The sequence below is a fragment of the Pelophylax lessonae genome (assembly GCF_965119305.1).
Source record: "Pelophylax lessonae genome assembly, chromosome: 9".
NCBI lineage: Eukaryota > Metazoa > Chordata > Amphibia > Anura > Ranidae > Pelophylax > Pelophylax lessonae.
In genome coordinates this window covers 15,275,387-15,291,871 of record NC_138776.1, presented here as the reverse complement: position 1 = coordinate 15,291,871, position 16,485 = coordinate 15,275,387, and the positions used below count along the sequence as shown (strand labels likewise).

General features: G+C 46.5%; 1 protein-coding gene across 1 annotated transcript in view; it reads left to right on the top strand.

Moving 5' to 3' along the window:
* The window catches only part of MMS19 (MMS19 homolog, cytosolic iron-sulfur assembly component), a 125,401-nt gene that overhangs the window by 75,134 nt on the left and 33,782 nt on the right, over positions 1 to 16,485 (top strand). The window contains exons 16-22 of the mRNA XM_082269260.1: positions 1,218 to 1,299; positions 3,602 to 3,699; positions 8,805 to 8,960; positions 9,059 to 9,211; positions 10,769 to 10,868; positions 12,487 to 12,589; positions 14,878 to 14,952. Coding sequence (XP_082125386.1) covers positions 1,218 to 1,299; positions 3,602 to 3,699; positions 8,805 to 8,960; positions 9,059 to 9,211; positions 10,769 to 10,868; positions 12,487 to 12,589; positions 14,878 to 14,952 — 767 coding nt within the window. The remainder of the gene's footprint in view (positions 1 to 1,217; positions 1,300 to 3,601; positions 3,700 to 8,804; positions 8,961 to 9,058; positions 9,212 to 10,768; positions 10,869 to 12,486; positions 12,590 to 14,877; positions 14,953 to 16,485) is intronic.

The following is a 16,485-nucleotide window of genomic DNA, read 5'->3' as shown; positions in this document are numbered from 1 at the left end:
ATTTTCCCCTAGAGTGTTTCTTGGGGTTATTTAATGTCTACTTTAATAAATATGTGCCTTTTTATCAGTATTAGTGTCATATATATATATATATATATATGTGTGTGTGTGTATATACATGCATATATATATATATATATATATATTTTTTTTTTTTTTTTAATTATTATTAATAATCATTTTTTTTTGGGGGGGGGGGGATATCACAAAGTCTCTTCCCTATTCCCTACCTCTTCGTTTGTGAAGTATTTTTTGAAACGGTGTGCAAAGTATTACAGTCAGGAGTGGAAATGCCTGCCCTCCCGTCAGCATGCTACAGAAGAAGGAATGGAATGTATGGAAGCTCTGTGGTCACTTTGCAGAGATCAGAGACACACCCCCAGGTAAGCCAGAGATCTCTATTCAATGGAGAGCATGGTATAAAGGGGGCATGTCAGTCCTCTGCAGAAAGACCACTGCTTCCACACAGAGCCAGGATGCTTCTCTGCAGCTGCTGGCCAGGCACAGGCTTTTCTACATGGGCTGTGTCTGCTTTAGAAGGAAAGCGTAAGTGTAAGGCATTGCTCACCTTTAATTTTTGTTGCATCTGAAGTAGAGATCGACCGATTATCGGCAACACATGCCTAGCTTTTTTTCCTAGCAGTTTAGCACTGACTGCAGTAGTTGTAGTGAGTGCCATACTGCAGAGGTAGTCCACTGACTCCAGCCCAATCCACTGTGTAGCTGTTGTGTTGTCTAGCTTTTTTTCTAGCAGTTTTGCACTGCTGTAGTGATTTAAAATGATTGCAGTGATTGAGTGCACTACTGCAGCACTTTATTATGCATTAATGCACAATCAGAATGATGTGAAACCAAATGTCCCTGCAAATGTAGTTTTCCTATCAGTTCTCATGCAGTTAAGGTGTGAAGAACGAGCCCTTAATGTTAACAATGTTAATAAATAAAGTTTTACATGTTCAGTAACAGATTGGTGTCGAAATTTGTGTTTGTTTTGCAAAATTTTAAATGTCCAAAAATATCGGCCAATATGTATTGGCCAAAATATCGGTATCGGCAATGAAAAACTGATATCGGTCGATCACTAATCTGAAGTGTTCAGTCTGGCTTTAAACGTCCCAGTTTTTATCTAAAAGATAAATATCTATTTTGGTATGTCTTAACGTTTCTAAAAATAATTGATATTTGCTTATTGGCTTTCTTCTGCTTCTTCTCTGTAGGTTTCTTATCTGCTGGTGATATCGATCTTGTTGTTGAACACCTGACACTTCTTATCTTAGAAGAGACGGACCCACAGAGCTGGTACATTTGTGTTTACTGCATCTTTCATTGAAACTTTTTTTTCTCATCCATTGAGGAACACAGGAAGTCTTTAATCATCGGGTTATACACTGCCGCTTTACAGGAGTATTGGAAACTGTAGACCAGCCCAGGATAGCCCCTCCCACTAACAGCATGCCTTGTTCTATTAGTAGTACCCTAGGATGATGACCATCTTTTCCTCAGCTCTACTATGTAAAAGACTAACCCATATTTTGCTAGCAGTTTTTCTACATTGCTCGATTAATTCAAATTCTTCCTTACCCAGTTCTTGCCCGGGCTATAGACAAATGATGGCCGGCAGGACATTCAACAATCCTGCATGGCCGTCATATGACTTCCTCCCCAAGCGCGCCTCGCTGGCACCCCAGACACAGCGGATGACTGAGTGTAACGGCTGCTGCCTGTGCCATGTGATTGCGGTGGCCAATCACAGAAGATCACATGACAATTGTACACAACGGACGGCTTTCATTCGTGCCTTTCACTATGTAGTATTGCGATTGGTCACGGTGATCACATGATACAGACAGGGCCAATCACAGCCCATCTATAGCTTGTGATTAAGTTTGGCCGATCACAGCTAACCACAATCGTAAACATTGAATGGATCAATTTCATTCAGCATAAATGGTTATTTATAACCATGAAATTCACCAGTAAAAGCAATCATTGTGTTAAAAAAAAAAAATAATAATCCTGATCACTTCCCCAGAGTAATATTATTAGTGTCGTAACACTGTATTGCTTTGGTCGCAGTATGTTGAAAAAAAAAAAAACGAAATAAAATGTAACCACTTGCCGACCACCCCATGCAGATTAACTGCGGCAGGGCGGCTTGGCTGCGCATAATCACATCGATCTACGTGATCATGTGCACGTGGTTTCGGTGGCCCGTTTGCACCGCCGGACCCGAGCGCCCGCTGTGATTAGACACAGTGGGAGCCAGACCGTCTCGATCTCTGCCGGCCTCCCGCGATCGTCGGCTAGAATGACAGAAGAGCCGCCTGTCTATGTAAACAAAGCAGGCGGCTCTTCTGTCAGAGAGGCAGGGAAAGATCGTGTGATTCAGCTAAGATGAATCACCGATCTCTCTCTGCCTCTGTCCAACCCATTCCCCCCCCCCCCACACACAGTAAGCACAAAAGGGAACACATTACCCCCAGTGTGAAAACCTCTTCCCTGACACATCATTTATACAGAGATGAGACCAGTCACCCTGCAAAAGAAGAGCGCAAAGCTGTGGGAGGGGTTGCTCAGGCTCCTCCCACTACAGAAAAACCTACAGGAGGGGGTCTGACCAGACTTCTGGGGTTGAGCACCCCACCCCCCACACACACCTGTACTCTATCAGTGTCCACTATCAAGTAGATATAGGAGGAGTCTCTTGTAGTGCATTAGCACATCTTTCCCAGCAAGGAGCGTTATCTCCCAGGGTTAGAGAGGCTGGATTCACCCCTTTTTCATGGATAGTGTAGGACCCACTGATAATGGGGTACTTTGATGCAGTGGTGGGCTTGAGCACGATATGGCCATATGGTGCGACTAAATCCCCATTTTTATTTATGGATTGTCTCCAATTTGATAGTCATTTCTTTTGCATGTGTGCACTATTCTTTCTTAATATACATGTCACTTGGTCCATAGCTGCACCGGCTTTAGATATACATGTTCAGGGTATGCTCCCCCAATTTTTTGCTTGTTTATTATTTATACAGAGATGAGACCAGTCACCCTGCAAAAGAAGAGCGAAAAGCTGTGGGAGGGGGTGCTCAGGCTCCACCCACTACAGAAAAACCTACAGGAGGGGGTGGAGACGAGAGCAGTCACTCTGCACAAGCGATTGCAAAGCTGGGGGAGGGGTTCTCTGCAGTCTTTACCCACTACGAAAAAAACCTACAGGAGGGGGTGGAGCCATAACTAGTCACCCTGCACAAGAAGAGAGTGCAAAGCTGTGGGAGGGGGGTGCTCAGGCTCCACCCTCTACAGAAAAACCTACAGGAGGGGGTGGAGACAAGACCAGTCACCCTGCACAAGAGAGTGCAAAGCTGTGGGAGGGGTACTCGGAAAGGCTTTACCCACTACAAAAAATCTACAGGAGGGGGCGGAGACATGATCAGTTGTCCTGCACAAGGAAAGAGAGCAGACGTGAGCTGTCTTTATGGGGGGGGGGGGGCATTATGGGGCTTGTTTGAAGTTATGTTTTAAGAGTACATCTTCTTATATTGATCTTTTCATCCACTTCATATCTCAAGGCTAATTGTGTTCTGTTTTTTTTTTGTAGCCAGGCTGCCATTGAAGCTTCAGGAACATTGGCTGAAATTCATCCAGCGGTATTCATTGGTAGGATGGTGCCTCAGCTGTGTTCACGGCTACAGACAGGTAGGTGAAAAACGGCTTCCTTATTTTTATTTTACGCAAAAAAAAGGCGCTGCACTTTTTGCTGTTACTATTGGACTCGTGTGAGCCCAAAAATGTTTGACTTCCTAGTTCGATTGTAATTATTATAACCATTTCCGGTACGTTGCTGGACTTCGAGTGGTTGCACAGGGATGATGCCTGCAGCTGCGGAGTACCGGCGGTCGGCTCTCTTGATAAAGCGAACTAGCCGCTGGATCGCTTTTACAAACTGGGGGAGGGGACGATACCCCTTGCTGCCTTCTGCGGCTTTCTCTGGCTCTCCAGTCGCAAAGCGAGTCCTGCTTCCGCCAGCTGGTCGGAGAGACCGAATCGGCTTTGATCGGCTCTCAGCTATGGTAACCCTGAAACAAAGACCTGACATAACTTCCGCTTTAACCGAATGTCAATGGCGCCAGTTTCAAAGACCAAAAGCGTTCAAAAGCACCCATCTGGGTGTAATTGAATGCTTTTAAGTGCTGAGGAGGGATTTGAGGTCTTATAGACCCCAGATCACTCCATAAAGAGTATCTGTCACATTCCTATTGCTTCCCAAGGATGTTTACATGCCTTGTGACAGATATAAAATAAAAAAAAAAATAACAGTAATAAAAAATAAAACAACAGCAATAAAATAAAAATTTAAAGCAACCAGTGTAAAAAAAAAAAAAACATCTTTTTATATTTCACAAATAAAATCGGGTTATATATTGTGTTTTTTGCAATAAAATTCAAAATGCAATTTATTCTTTAGGGCCTCTGCTTTAAAAAATATATAATGTTTGATTTGTATATTTGTTCATTGAGTGCTGTTTCTTTTTTATACATTTTGTTCACTTAAGCCCCCGTTCACACTAAGGCGACCTGTGAGGCGACCTGGTCGCCTCACAGGTCGCCGCAGGTCGCCTTCCATAGGGAAGCTGCGGACCCGTTCTAATAGGAGCGACACAAGTCGCTCCGACTTAGAAAAAGGGTCCGGAGCTTCTTTGGGGCGACCCAGAGGCGACCCCCATAGACTTCAATGTTATGAAGTCCGTGGCGGCCGCTCCAAGGTCACGGCGTGCTGCTTGCACCGCGACCTCGGAGGTCGCCCCTGCAAGTAGCGTCGCTTGCATGTGAACGGGCACTTATTGTATGAATTCATGTTTCACTAAAGAATTTATTAAAAAAAAATAAATATATATATATATATATATATATATATATATATATGTTTGGGGGGGGGGGGTTTAAGTAATTTTCTAGCAAAAATTACTGACTGTTACACATGAACAAAAAGTGCCAGAAAAGCCGCGGTCTGGAAGTGGAAAATATTGACCCGGAGCCAAGATAGAAAACTGCCTCTCCCTACTCCCTCTTTCTGGGTTGAAGGAGCATTGCAGCAATCAGCAGAGTTTAATATCGTAGGACAAATACGGGTCCAATAGTGGCAGAGGAAAAAATGTCCCTGCGTTTGTGGTGTCACTGGAACTAAAAAATGTCTGTCTGCGCTATCACTGGAAGGAAAGCATGTTTTTGTGTTGGTAGAGTCACTGGAGGGAAAAAGTGTCTCTGCGTCGGTGGTGTCACTGGAGGGAAAAAGTGTCTCTGCGTCGGCGGTGTCACTGGAAGGAAAGATTGCTTTTGTGTCGGTGGTGTCACTGGAAGGAAAAAAAATTCTCTGCATCGGTGGTGTCACTGGAAGGAAAATGTTTTCCGTGTCAGTGACAGGAAAAATGTCTCTGCGCTGGTGGTATCAGTGAAAGGAAAAATGTCTCTGCATCACTGGGGTCATTGGTAGGAATGCACCCTAGGGATGCACCGATCCGATATTCGGATCGGTTACAGCCCCGATACGGGCAAAATAGCTGGATCGTGGATCGGTAAAATTAACAGATCCACAGCTGATCCGGTTTTGCTCTTTATAGCTTGTGAGGGAGCAGAGAACAGCTGTCAAAAAAAAAAGAGCCTCCTGCAAATGCCTTTCAACTCTCCCAGTTAAGTAAACACAATGATTACAATGTATATTTTTCGTTCCGTCTGTCGGAGGAGGGAAGTTTAACCTCTTAAAGACTAAACCAATGACATTTTAGATTTTGAATGCACAATGTTGTATCTGCCGATACCGATCCAGAAGTATTATTTTGTTATAAGCTCACAAAACGGTACTTCCGGATCGGACTCGGGATCGGCGATTTCACAAAGCAGGGGATCGGGACCAAAAAAGTCGGATCAGTGCATCCCTAGTCATTGGAGGGAAAAATTGTCCCTGCATCGGGGATGTCACTGGAAGAAAAACATCTCTTTACTTTGGTGTCACTGGAAGGAAAATATGTCCCTACGCTGGTTGTCACTGTATGGAGAAAACGCCTTTATGTCGTTGGTGTCACTGAAAGGAGAAAATATCCCAGCGTTAGTGGGGTTGCTAAGAGGTAAAATGTTGCTGCATAATTGTCAGTTGGGTGATGCCCCTGCGTTGGTGGTGTCAGTCTGAGGATGACTGATCTGGCATCTATGTCAGTGGGGGATGGAGGAGAACTAGGCTCTGTGGGATGCTTGGAACTAACAGGATCTGGGGGGCGAAGTAGCAGAAGGTCTAGGGCTAACGTGTTCCAAATTAGGAAAGAAGGCAGCTTTTCCTTCCTGTTCTCTGGTCATGTGACATGTCACATGACAAGGGGAGACCAGAATAAAGGTCTCATTGTGACTGAGCTATGATTCAGCAGGAGCCCACAGCAGGCTGCTATTGGAGAGAGCAGAATCCTCCCTCCAGCAGCTATTGAGGCAGCTGCCCCCTCCACATATCAATGCGCCCAGGGCTTGTGTCCCTTCTGCCACCCCCCATGTCCCAGCCCTGGTGAGCTGCAACTGCTTCTGGGACTTGCTGGTTTGTTAATACATTTTTGGACCCGTTTCTGAAACCCTAGCTTTATTCCCCTGATAATCTCCTTACAGTGGATGTTTATCATCAAGGATGCTTATTTTCCCGTTCCCACAGCAGGATTTGGTTCCAGACTCTACAGGACGCAGCTGATTGGGCAAGCCTTAAGTACAGTAAAGCAGGTTCTAGGATTTCCACGTCTCACCAAATGGTGGATCATGTGACACGTGTAAGGCCAACATAAGTGCCACCATCTGGGGTAAGGCATAAAGTCGGAATAACAGGCCAGGTTCAGTACACAAGCAGGTGGTAGCAGTATAGGAGAAAGCAGGGAACGTAGTCGGTGATCAAGCCAAGGTGGGTAGCAAAAGAAATGTTATTTAACCTCTTCCCGCCCGTAGGACCTCACATGACTTCCTGGACTTGTAGTGGAGATTTCTGGATGATGTCAGGCATCATCCTGGTACTCTTCTTTTCAGCTGGTGATTCCCTACAATGTAAAAGCCATTCTAGAGGCTGATTAGCTACTGCATTGCTTTTACAGGCAGTGGGAGGGGTTCTTGGCACCAGCCTCTCGGGGGATGGGCCTTGGTGCTGAGCAGCCGCATATTTGTGTAAACATCCCTTGTAATAGAAATAAGCAGGACAGGTCCTCTTTATTGTGAGATCTGGGGTCAAAAAGACCCCAGACCTCACATCTACACTAAAAAAGAAAAAAAAGTCATTTTTTTTCATGATGAAAAAAATCGGCTCTTTAAATGCGTTGATAGGTTGATTTTTGATCAACAAAAATGATCAAAAAAAAAAAAAAAAGAAAGTGTAAAAATAGAAAAATAATAGATAAAATAAATGGGGGGAAAAAAAAAATTAAAGCGCCCCGTCCCTGTTAGCTCGCGCGCAGAAGCGAATGCTTACGCAAGTCCTGCCCACATATGTAAACTATGTTCAAACCACATGTAAGGTATCACTGTGATCGTTAGAGCGAGTGCAATAATTTGAGCCCTAGACCTTCTCTGTAACTCTAAGCTGATAACCTATAGAAATTTTTTTTGTCGTCTATGGGGATTTTTTTACGTACCAATGTTTGTCACCATTCCACGAGCGTGCGCAATTTTGAAGCATAACATGTTGGGTGTCTATTTACTTACATTATCTTTCACATTATAGAAAAAAATTAGGCTAACTTTACTGTTTTCTTATTTTTTAATTAAAAAAAAGTAAATTTTTCCCCAAAAAAATGCGTTTGGAAGACCGCTGCGCAAATACGGTGTGATAAAAAATATTGCAACGACCTCCATTTTATTCTCTAGGGTGTTAAAAAAAAAAAAAATATAATGTTTGGGGGTTCTAAGTAATTTTCTAGCAAAAATTTTAACTTGCAAACAACAAGTGTCAGAAATAGGCCTGGTCCTTAAGTGGTTAATGTGTTTATTTAAAGCGGTAGTATACTCTAAAAAAAAAAAAACCCTGCAAGATAAAGGCATAATGAGCTAGTATGCATCGCATACTAGCTCATTATGAAATACTTACCTTACCTTTGAAATTTCTTTTCATTCACATTATGAAATACTTACCTTAAAACGAAGCCCCGACACGGACCCCCGGACACCGCTGTGGGAGCGGACATGATCCCTCGGCGTTTCTTTCGGGATCGGTGGCTCTGGCGCTGTGAGTGGCCGGATCTGCGATGACGTCACCCTGCGCATGTGTGCGGGGTTTTAACTTTCCGGCAACTTCCCGGCAAGGAACTCTGAAGGTCCTTCAGAGTGCATGCGCCGCTAGCGTCAGCGGCTGCATGCAGTACAAATATCTCCTAAACCGTGTAGGTTTAGGAGATATAAATTGTACCTACAGGTAAGCCTTATTATAGGCTTACCTGTAGGTAAAAGTAAAAAAAAATCGGTATACTACCACTTTAATATGATTATCAATGCCACCTAGTGGCCGTATTGTGGTATTTCCTGAAATGCTTAAATCAGGCAAAGTACTGCCACTAGATGGAGCTGGCGGTCATAGGACAAAATGCAAGGATTGTTTTTTGACGGCTGTGTACGTTCACCCAGCAAATTCTTTATAAATCGCTCCCTAAGTCTGCCATCACTGCATTTCAGATGTAAAAGAAGGGGTTGGAGAGGAGCTGTGAAGTTGGGTGGTTGTCAGAGGTCTGCTGTCACCCAATACCATGTGCATGTAGTTGGAATGATCTGCTTTTTTTTTTTTTTCCCGGCAGTATCCATGCAGGGCATTGAACCCGCAGGCAGTGTTATCCCAGAGCATCCCGTACGGCTGAGATGTCTGGAAGCTTTAGCGGCAATGTCTACACATCCCAGTATTGTGGAAGAGACGGTCCCCATCCTACTCAGCCATCTCAGAAGAGCACAGAGAGGTACGAACTCATCACTTTCCACCGACACGTCTGTATTAGTGATGGATGATCATCGTTCAATCAGAGTGCTAATTCTTTCCATTCTCTTATTACTATAGAAGGGGAGATGAATGCTGAAGACATCGTTTCCGTGTGTAAGAGTCTTCATCGAGTGGCTGTACAGTGCCAGCAAAACGCCAAGTCTCTGAGCTTCTACCACAAGACTGTAGTGCCCTGCCTCCTCTCCCTGACTGTACAGGCCGCAATGCAAGGTGATCCCACACAATCCCATACATATGTACTGTATGAATGAACTAATATGCAAAATCTACAATGTAACAAATCTAATGTTAGGTTTTCCCCTGCGAATTTCCCCTCCGTTTTCACTGAGGCTACGTTCACATGTTGGCGTAACGGATCGCGGGCAGAATCACCGCGATTCTTCCCGCAATCCGGAAATCATTGCAAATCGCGGGATGCCTGTGCATTGCCGTTGATTTGCAATGGCACCCCAACCTCTGTGCGATGTTGCTGCAAATTCCGCCTGCCGAATTGCGGTAACATTGCGCAAACAAAATCGCGGGTCGCATGACGCCCAAAAAAGGTACAAGAGCTTCTTTGGGGTGTCATGCGACCCGCGATTTTGTTTGCGCGATGTTACCACGATTCAGCAGGCGGAAATCACGGCAACATCGCACAGAGGTTGGGGTGCCATTGCAAATCAACAGCAACTCACAGGCGTCCAAATAAAATAAAATAAAATTCAATCAGCCTCGGTTCACATTTATGCGATGCGGGAAGGCTGCGAATCCGCAGCCTGTTCCCGCATCGCCCACGCACCCCCGGCAGTTCACACTGCCATATGCGATACGCTGGGGGTGTCAATGTAATCTTAACGACACCCCCAGTTTGATCGCATATCGCAGTGCGATCGTGCAGTTCGCACAGGATCGGATCGCACAAGTGTGAACCGCTGTGCGATCCGATCCTGATGCGGCTGCCAAAAAGGGTCCCTGTGCGTGTTTGCTGCGGCTGCGGTGCGAATTTAGCCATACAAAGTGTATGGCTAAACTCGCACCGCACAGCCGATCGCAAGTAATGTCGGAGCAGTGCGCTCCGACATTGCATGCGAACCCGGCACACGCACAAGTGTGAACCGGGGCTCAGTTTTTAGAGTTTTATTACTGAGCTCTGCAGTGTGTAATTTAAGCTCTGTTCCTGTCTGCTGTGCAGGGGGGTTTGTCCCTTTCCTCCAATCAGCTCTTAGTGCTCTCCTCACTGAGCGCTGCAGTGTATGACTTCAGCTCTGTCCCTGTGTGCTGAGTGAAGGGGGGGGGGGGGGGTTGGTCTCTTCCCTCCAATCAGCTCTCACGGAGCTCTGCATAGTGTAACTTCAGCTTCCCCCCCCCCTGCTGTCTGAAAGTTCAGACAAGCTGTATAATTTCTATATTTAACATATATAGGAGGATTTGTATCACCTCAGGCCAGTCCCTCCACTGGGTATATGGAAGCATTTACAACACTTTTAGTCTAGAGGTAGAGGGATAACCTGTAACACTGAGAGCTTACCGACAGGAACAGAGTGATGACCTCATCGTTACCCTCCTGTTCCTTCATTATCCAGTCTAAGCTGGTTGGTGACTGTACCATGGAGGAAGGTGAGGTCCTCTCCTGGCTATGTGATAAGAATGGTGGAGCAGAACTAGAAATGGTTTGGCTTGTGGGATTATTAGTAATTATTTGACTTTTTGTTCCCTTTTTTCCTGTGAGTTGTGTAGCGGTGTGACAGTTGAGGTTGCACAGAGTTTAATGGTTGTCACTTTCCTCAGACAGGGAGACCGCGGTGGAAAATCATGTTCTCCTGGATGACAGCGTTCTTACCGCCATGGTGCCTGTAATCAGCGCAGCCACCACCCATCTCAACCCTGAGTGAGTCCTCATACATTTACTTACATTATTTGTATACAATATGTTGTAGCGTTTCAGGCATTGTCACATCTTTGCAGGTAAAGAGCATGATTCCTGTCAGCGGCAGGAATAGTGCCTCCATCATTGGTGTCAGTGGTAGGAATTGTGTACCATCATTGGTGTCAGTGGGAGGAATAGTGCCCCATCATTGGTATCAGTGGAAGGAATAGTGCTCCATCATTGGTGTTAGTGGGAGGAATAGTGCCCCATCATTGGTGTCAGTGGGAGGAATAGTACCGCATCATTGGTATCAGAGCAGGGATAAGTGCCTCCATCATTGGTGTCAGTGGGAGGAATAGTGTCTCCATAATTGGTGTCAGTGGGAGGAATAGTTCCTCCATCATTGGTGTCAGTGGGAGGAATAGTGTCTCCATAATTGGTGTCAGTGGGAGGAATAGTGCCTCCATCATTGGTGTCAGTGGGAGGAATAGTTCCTCCATCATTGGTATCAGAGCAGGGATAAGTGCCTCCATCATTGGTGTCAGTGGGAGGAATAGTACCGCATCATTGGTATCAGAGCAGGGATAAGTGCCTCCATCATTGGTGTCAGTGGGAGGAATAGTGTCTCCATAATTGGTGTCAGTGGGAGGAATAGTTCCTCCATCATTGGTGTCAGTGGGAGGAATAGTGCCTCCATCATTGGTGTCAGTGGGAGGAATAGTGCCCCATCATTGGTGTCAGTGGGAGGAATAGTGCCCCATCATTGGTGTCAGTGGGAGGAATAGTGCCCCATCATTGGTGTCAGTGGGAGGAATAGTGCCCCATCATTGGTGTCAGTGGGAGGAATAGTACCGCATCATTGGTATCAGAGCAGGGATAAGTGCCTCCATCATTGGTGTCAGCGGGAGGAATAGTTCCTCCATCATTGGTGTCAGTGGTAGGAATAGTGTCTCCATAATTGGTGTCAGTGGGAGGAATAGTGTCTCCATAATTGGTGTCAGTGGGAGGAATAGTTCCTCCATCATTGGTGTCAGTGGGAGGAATAGTGTCTCCATAATTGGTGTCAGTGGGAGGAATAGTGTCTCCATAATTGGTGTCAGTGGGAGGAATAGTTCCTCCATCATTGGTGTCAGTGGGAGGAATGGTGCCCCAAAGACCTAGTAAAGGCAAACGAAGGGCCATATCTGGCCCATGGCTGCAGTTTAGAGAGTAATGTATTACATGACGTGATGGTCTCAGGGAATACATTAGGGAGGTATTTGGATGTCTTGGATGGGTGATTATTGCCAAAAAATTGTACACGGTCTCAACAGTCCAGAGGAATGGCTTCCTAACACCGGAAAAAGCGGCATTTACACCAAATCCTGCCCTTGGTGCACCGTTATATGTACTTTTTTATCGATGTACGTATATTCCAAAAATATGGCTAAAAACATCTGCCAGAGGGGAGAACTACATATCTAGAAAGTGTAAATGGTGTGCATAGAAGTGGAAACGTTTCTCAAAAATGTGAACAACCAGGACTGCTGCATTGTGGACCGGGCCTCTGGGTTGTATTGTATCAGATGTTCATCACTAGTGCTGATTCCATTACCTGTTATGTACAAGTCCTGGTTGATAACTCTCTGATGTCTTCTAGGTTGGCATCTTCAAGTGTCTCCCAGATTGTAAACCTTTTCCTAGACGGAGATGTCTCTGTACTTACCGAAAACAATTTCACCTCCAAATTCCATCCATTCCAGGTACTTCTAGTTTTTTGTAAGGGAATTACATTACATTGAGGAGAATTATTCTGAAATTGTTCATTATTTATAGACGCAATTTTCACAGATTGGTGAACCTCTGCCCATCCTTACTTCTGAGACGCTCTGACTCTCTAAGATGCTCTTTTTATACCCAATCATGTTACTGACCTGTTGTCAGTTAACCTTATTAGTTGCTTAATGTTCTTCTAGCTTTTTCTTGTTGGTACTTCTTCCTTTCCAGCTTTTTATTGCCCTGTCACAACTGTCGCAGACTTGTTGCTGCCATCAATTTCAAAATGACTTGAATTTTTTTTTTTTGCTTAAAATGGTCGATTTTCTCAGTTTAAACATTTGATTTGCCTTCTGTTGGGAATACAATCCTGGTTTGTGAGATTTGCAAATCATTGCATTCTGTTTTTATGTAGATTTTACACACTGCCCCAACTTTTTGTTCTCATCTGGGTAAAGTTGGTAATAATAGAATACACAGCAAGCTGGTGCCCTAAGGAGATCCAGAAAGGGTATCTGAACCTCCTTGAGGCGCAGCATGCAGTGCGATCTATTATTACCAACTTTACCCAGATGAGACCATTGCATCCGCATTTACTTAAATATCCCCCCTCTCATCCCCCCCTCTCTCCTCTCCTCCCCTCTCTCCTCTCCTCCCCTCTCTCCTCCCCTCTCTCCTCTCCCCCCCCCTCTCTCCTCTCCCCCCCCTCTCTCCTCTTCCCCCTCTCTCCTCTCCTCCCCTCTCTCCTCTCCTCCCCTCTCTCCTCTCCCCCCTCTCTCTTCTCCTCCCCTCCTCTCTTCTCCTCCCCTCCCCTCTCTCCTCTCCTCACCTCCCCTCTCTCCTCCCCTCCCCTCTCTCCTCCCCTCCCCTCTCCCCTCTCTCCTCTCCTCCCCTCCCCTCTCTCCTCTCCTCCCCCCCCCTCTCCTCTCCCTCTTTCCTCTCTCCCCCCCTCTCTCCTCTCCCTCTTTCCTCTCCCCCCCCCTCTCTCCTCTCCCTCTTTCCTCTCTCCTCCCCTCTCTCCTCTCCTCCCCACCTCTCTCCTCCTCCTCCCCACCTCTCTCCCCCCTCGTCCTTCTCTCTCTCTCTCTCTCTCCCCCTCGTCCCTCTCTCTCTCTCTCTCTCTCTCCCCCCCCCCTCATCCTTCTCTCTCTCTCTCTCCCCCCCTCATCCTTCTCTCTCCCCCCCTCATCCTTCTCTCTCCCCCCCTCATCCTTCTCTCTCCCCCCCATCCTTCTCTCTCACTCCCCCCCCATCCTTCTCTCTCACTCCCCCCCCTCATCCTTCTCTCTCCCTCTCTTCCCCCCCATCCTTCTCTCTCTCCCCCCCCCCATCCTTCTCTCTCTCTCTCTCTCTCTCTCTCTCTCTCTCTCTCTCTCTCTCTCTCTCCCCCCCCTCCCCCTCTCCCCCCCATCCTCCTCTCTCTCTCTCTCTCCCCCCCATCCTCCTCTCTCTCTCTCTCTCTCTCTCTCCCCCCCATCCTCCTCTCTCTCTCTCTCTCTCCCCCTCCCCCCCATCCTTCTCTCCCTCTCTCCCCCCATCCTTCTCTCCCTCTCTCCCCCCATCCTTATCTCTCCCTCCCCCCATCCATCTCCCTCTCCCCCCATCCTTCTCTCTCCCCCCAATCCTTCTCTCTCCCTCTCTCCCCCACCATCCTTCTCTCTCCCTCTCTCCCCCCCATCCTTCTCTCTCTCCCCCCCCCATCCTTTTCTCTCTCCCCCCCATCCTTCTCTCTCTCCCCCCCATCCTTCTCTCTCTCCCCCCCCATCCTTCTCTCTCTCCCCCCCCATCCTTCTCTCTCTCCCCCCCCATCCTTCTCTCTCTCCCCCCCCCCATCCTTCTCTCTCTCCCCCCCCCCATCCTTCTCTCTCTCCCCCCCCCTATCTCTCTCTCTCCCCCCCCCCATCCTTCTCTCTCTCCCCCCCATCCTTCTCTCTCTCCCCCCCATCCTTCTCTCCCCCCCCCCATCCTTCTCTCTCTCCCCCCATCCTTCTCTCTTCCCCCCCCATATCCTTCTCTCTCCCTCTCTTCCCCCCCCCATATCCTTCTCTCTCCCTCTCTTCCCCCCCCCCCCCATATCCTTCTCTCTGCCTCTCTTCCCCCCCCCATATCCTTCTCTCTCCCTCCCCCCCCCTCCCCCTGCTCACACACAGAATGCTGCTCACACATATGATTTTTTTTTTTGCACCCGTCAGCCATGTGAAAGGAGTCTTTAGGTGTTCATTTTATTTGACTTGCATCCACCATGTTAATACAATATTTCTTTATCTGATTCTAGACAGATGGCCCTACAGCCCCCCAGAGCCGATTAGTTGCACTGCTGATGGCTTTTGTATGTTCCTTACCAAGAAATGTGAGTATTGTTGGGTATGTTCATATTTTTCTGAACTGTTACAAAATTTCAGATATGCCCATGGCGGGGGTTATCAGGTTAGCACTTCTAACATAGATAAAGGAAATAGAAACAGATGAGTTGTTAAAGCTTAACTCTTTGGCGCTGACAGTACACATATATGCGGCCTCTCTTTGGGTGGCCTTAACTTAACCCTGAGCGGCCACATATATGTGGTCCTGTGTAAACTAATTACTGTGCTGAGTGTGCGCCCCCTGCATGCTCCAAGCACGGTAGCCGGCGGGGATCCGTAGGCTCCCGTTGCATAGCTTTCCGACCATTCTGACAGCCAATCACAGCGCTCACATGACCCGAATGCCCACCTCCGCTTCCTGGCCTTTAGAACTATTAATGGGTTAGGAGGCATTTGGCGCCAAGGGATTCTTTCCTAGGTGTACATAATATAAATACAGCTGCAAGAAAAAGTATGTGAACCCTTTGGAATGATATGGATTTCTGCACAAATTGGTGATAAAATGTGATCTGATCATCATCTAAGTCACAACAATAGACAATCACAGTCTGCTTAAACTAATAACACACAAAGAATGAAATGTTGCCATGTTTTTATTGAACAGGTGGAAAAAGTATGTGAACCCCTAGACCAGGGATCCTCAATCTATGGCCCCCCAGCTGTTGTGGAACTACACATCCCATGAGGCATTGTAAAACTCTGACATTCACAGACATGACTAGGCATGATGGGAATTGTAGTTCCTGAACAACTGGAGAGCCATAGTTTGAGGACCCCTGCCCTAGACTAATGACCTCTCCAAGAGCTAATTGGAGTGAGATGTCAGCCAACTGGAGTCCAATTAATGAGATGAGATTGGAGGTGTTGGTTACAGCTGCCCTGCCCTATAAAAACACACACACCAGTTCTGGGTTTGCTTTTCACAAGAAGCATTGCCTGATGTGAATGATGTCTCGCACAAAAGAGCTCTCAGAAGACCTACGATTAAGAATTGTTGACTTGCATAAAGCTGGGAAGGGTTATAAAAGTATCTTCAAAAGCCTTGTTGTTCATCAGTCCACGGTAAGACAAATTGTCTATAGATGGAGAAAGTTCAGCACTGCTGCTACTCTCCCTAAGAGTGGCCGTCCTGTGAAGATGACTGCAAAAGCACAGCGCAGACTGCTCAATGAGGTGAAGAAGAATCCTAGAGTGTCAGCTAAAGACTTACAAAAGTCACCGGCAAATGCCAACATCCCTGTTAGCGAATCTACAATACGTAAAACACTAAACAAGAATGGATTTCATGGGAGGATATCACAGAGGAAGCCACCGCTGTCCAAACAAAACATTGCTGCCCATTACAGTTTGCACAATGAGCACCTGGATGTTCCACAGCAGTACTGGCAAAATATTCTGTGGACAGATGAAACCAAAGTTGAGTTGTTTGGAAGAAACACACAACACTATGTGTGGCGAAAAAGAGGCACAGCACACCAAAATCAAAACTTCATCCCAACTGTGAAATATGGTGGTGGGGG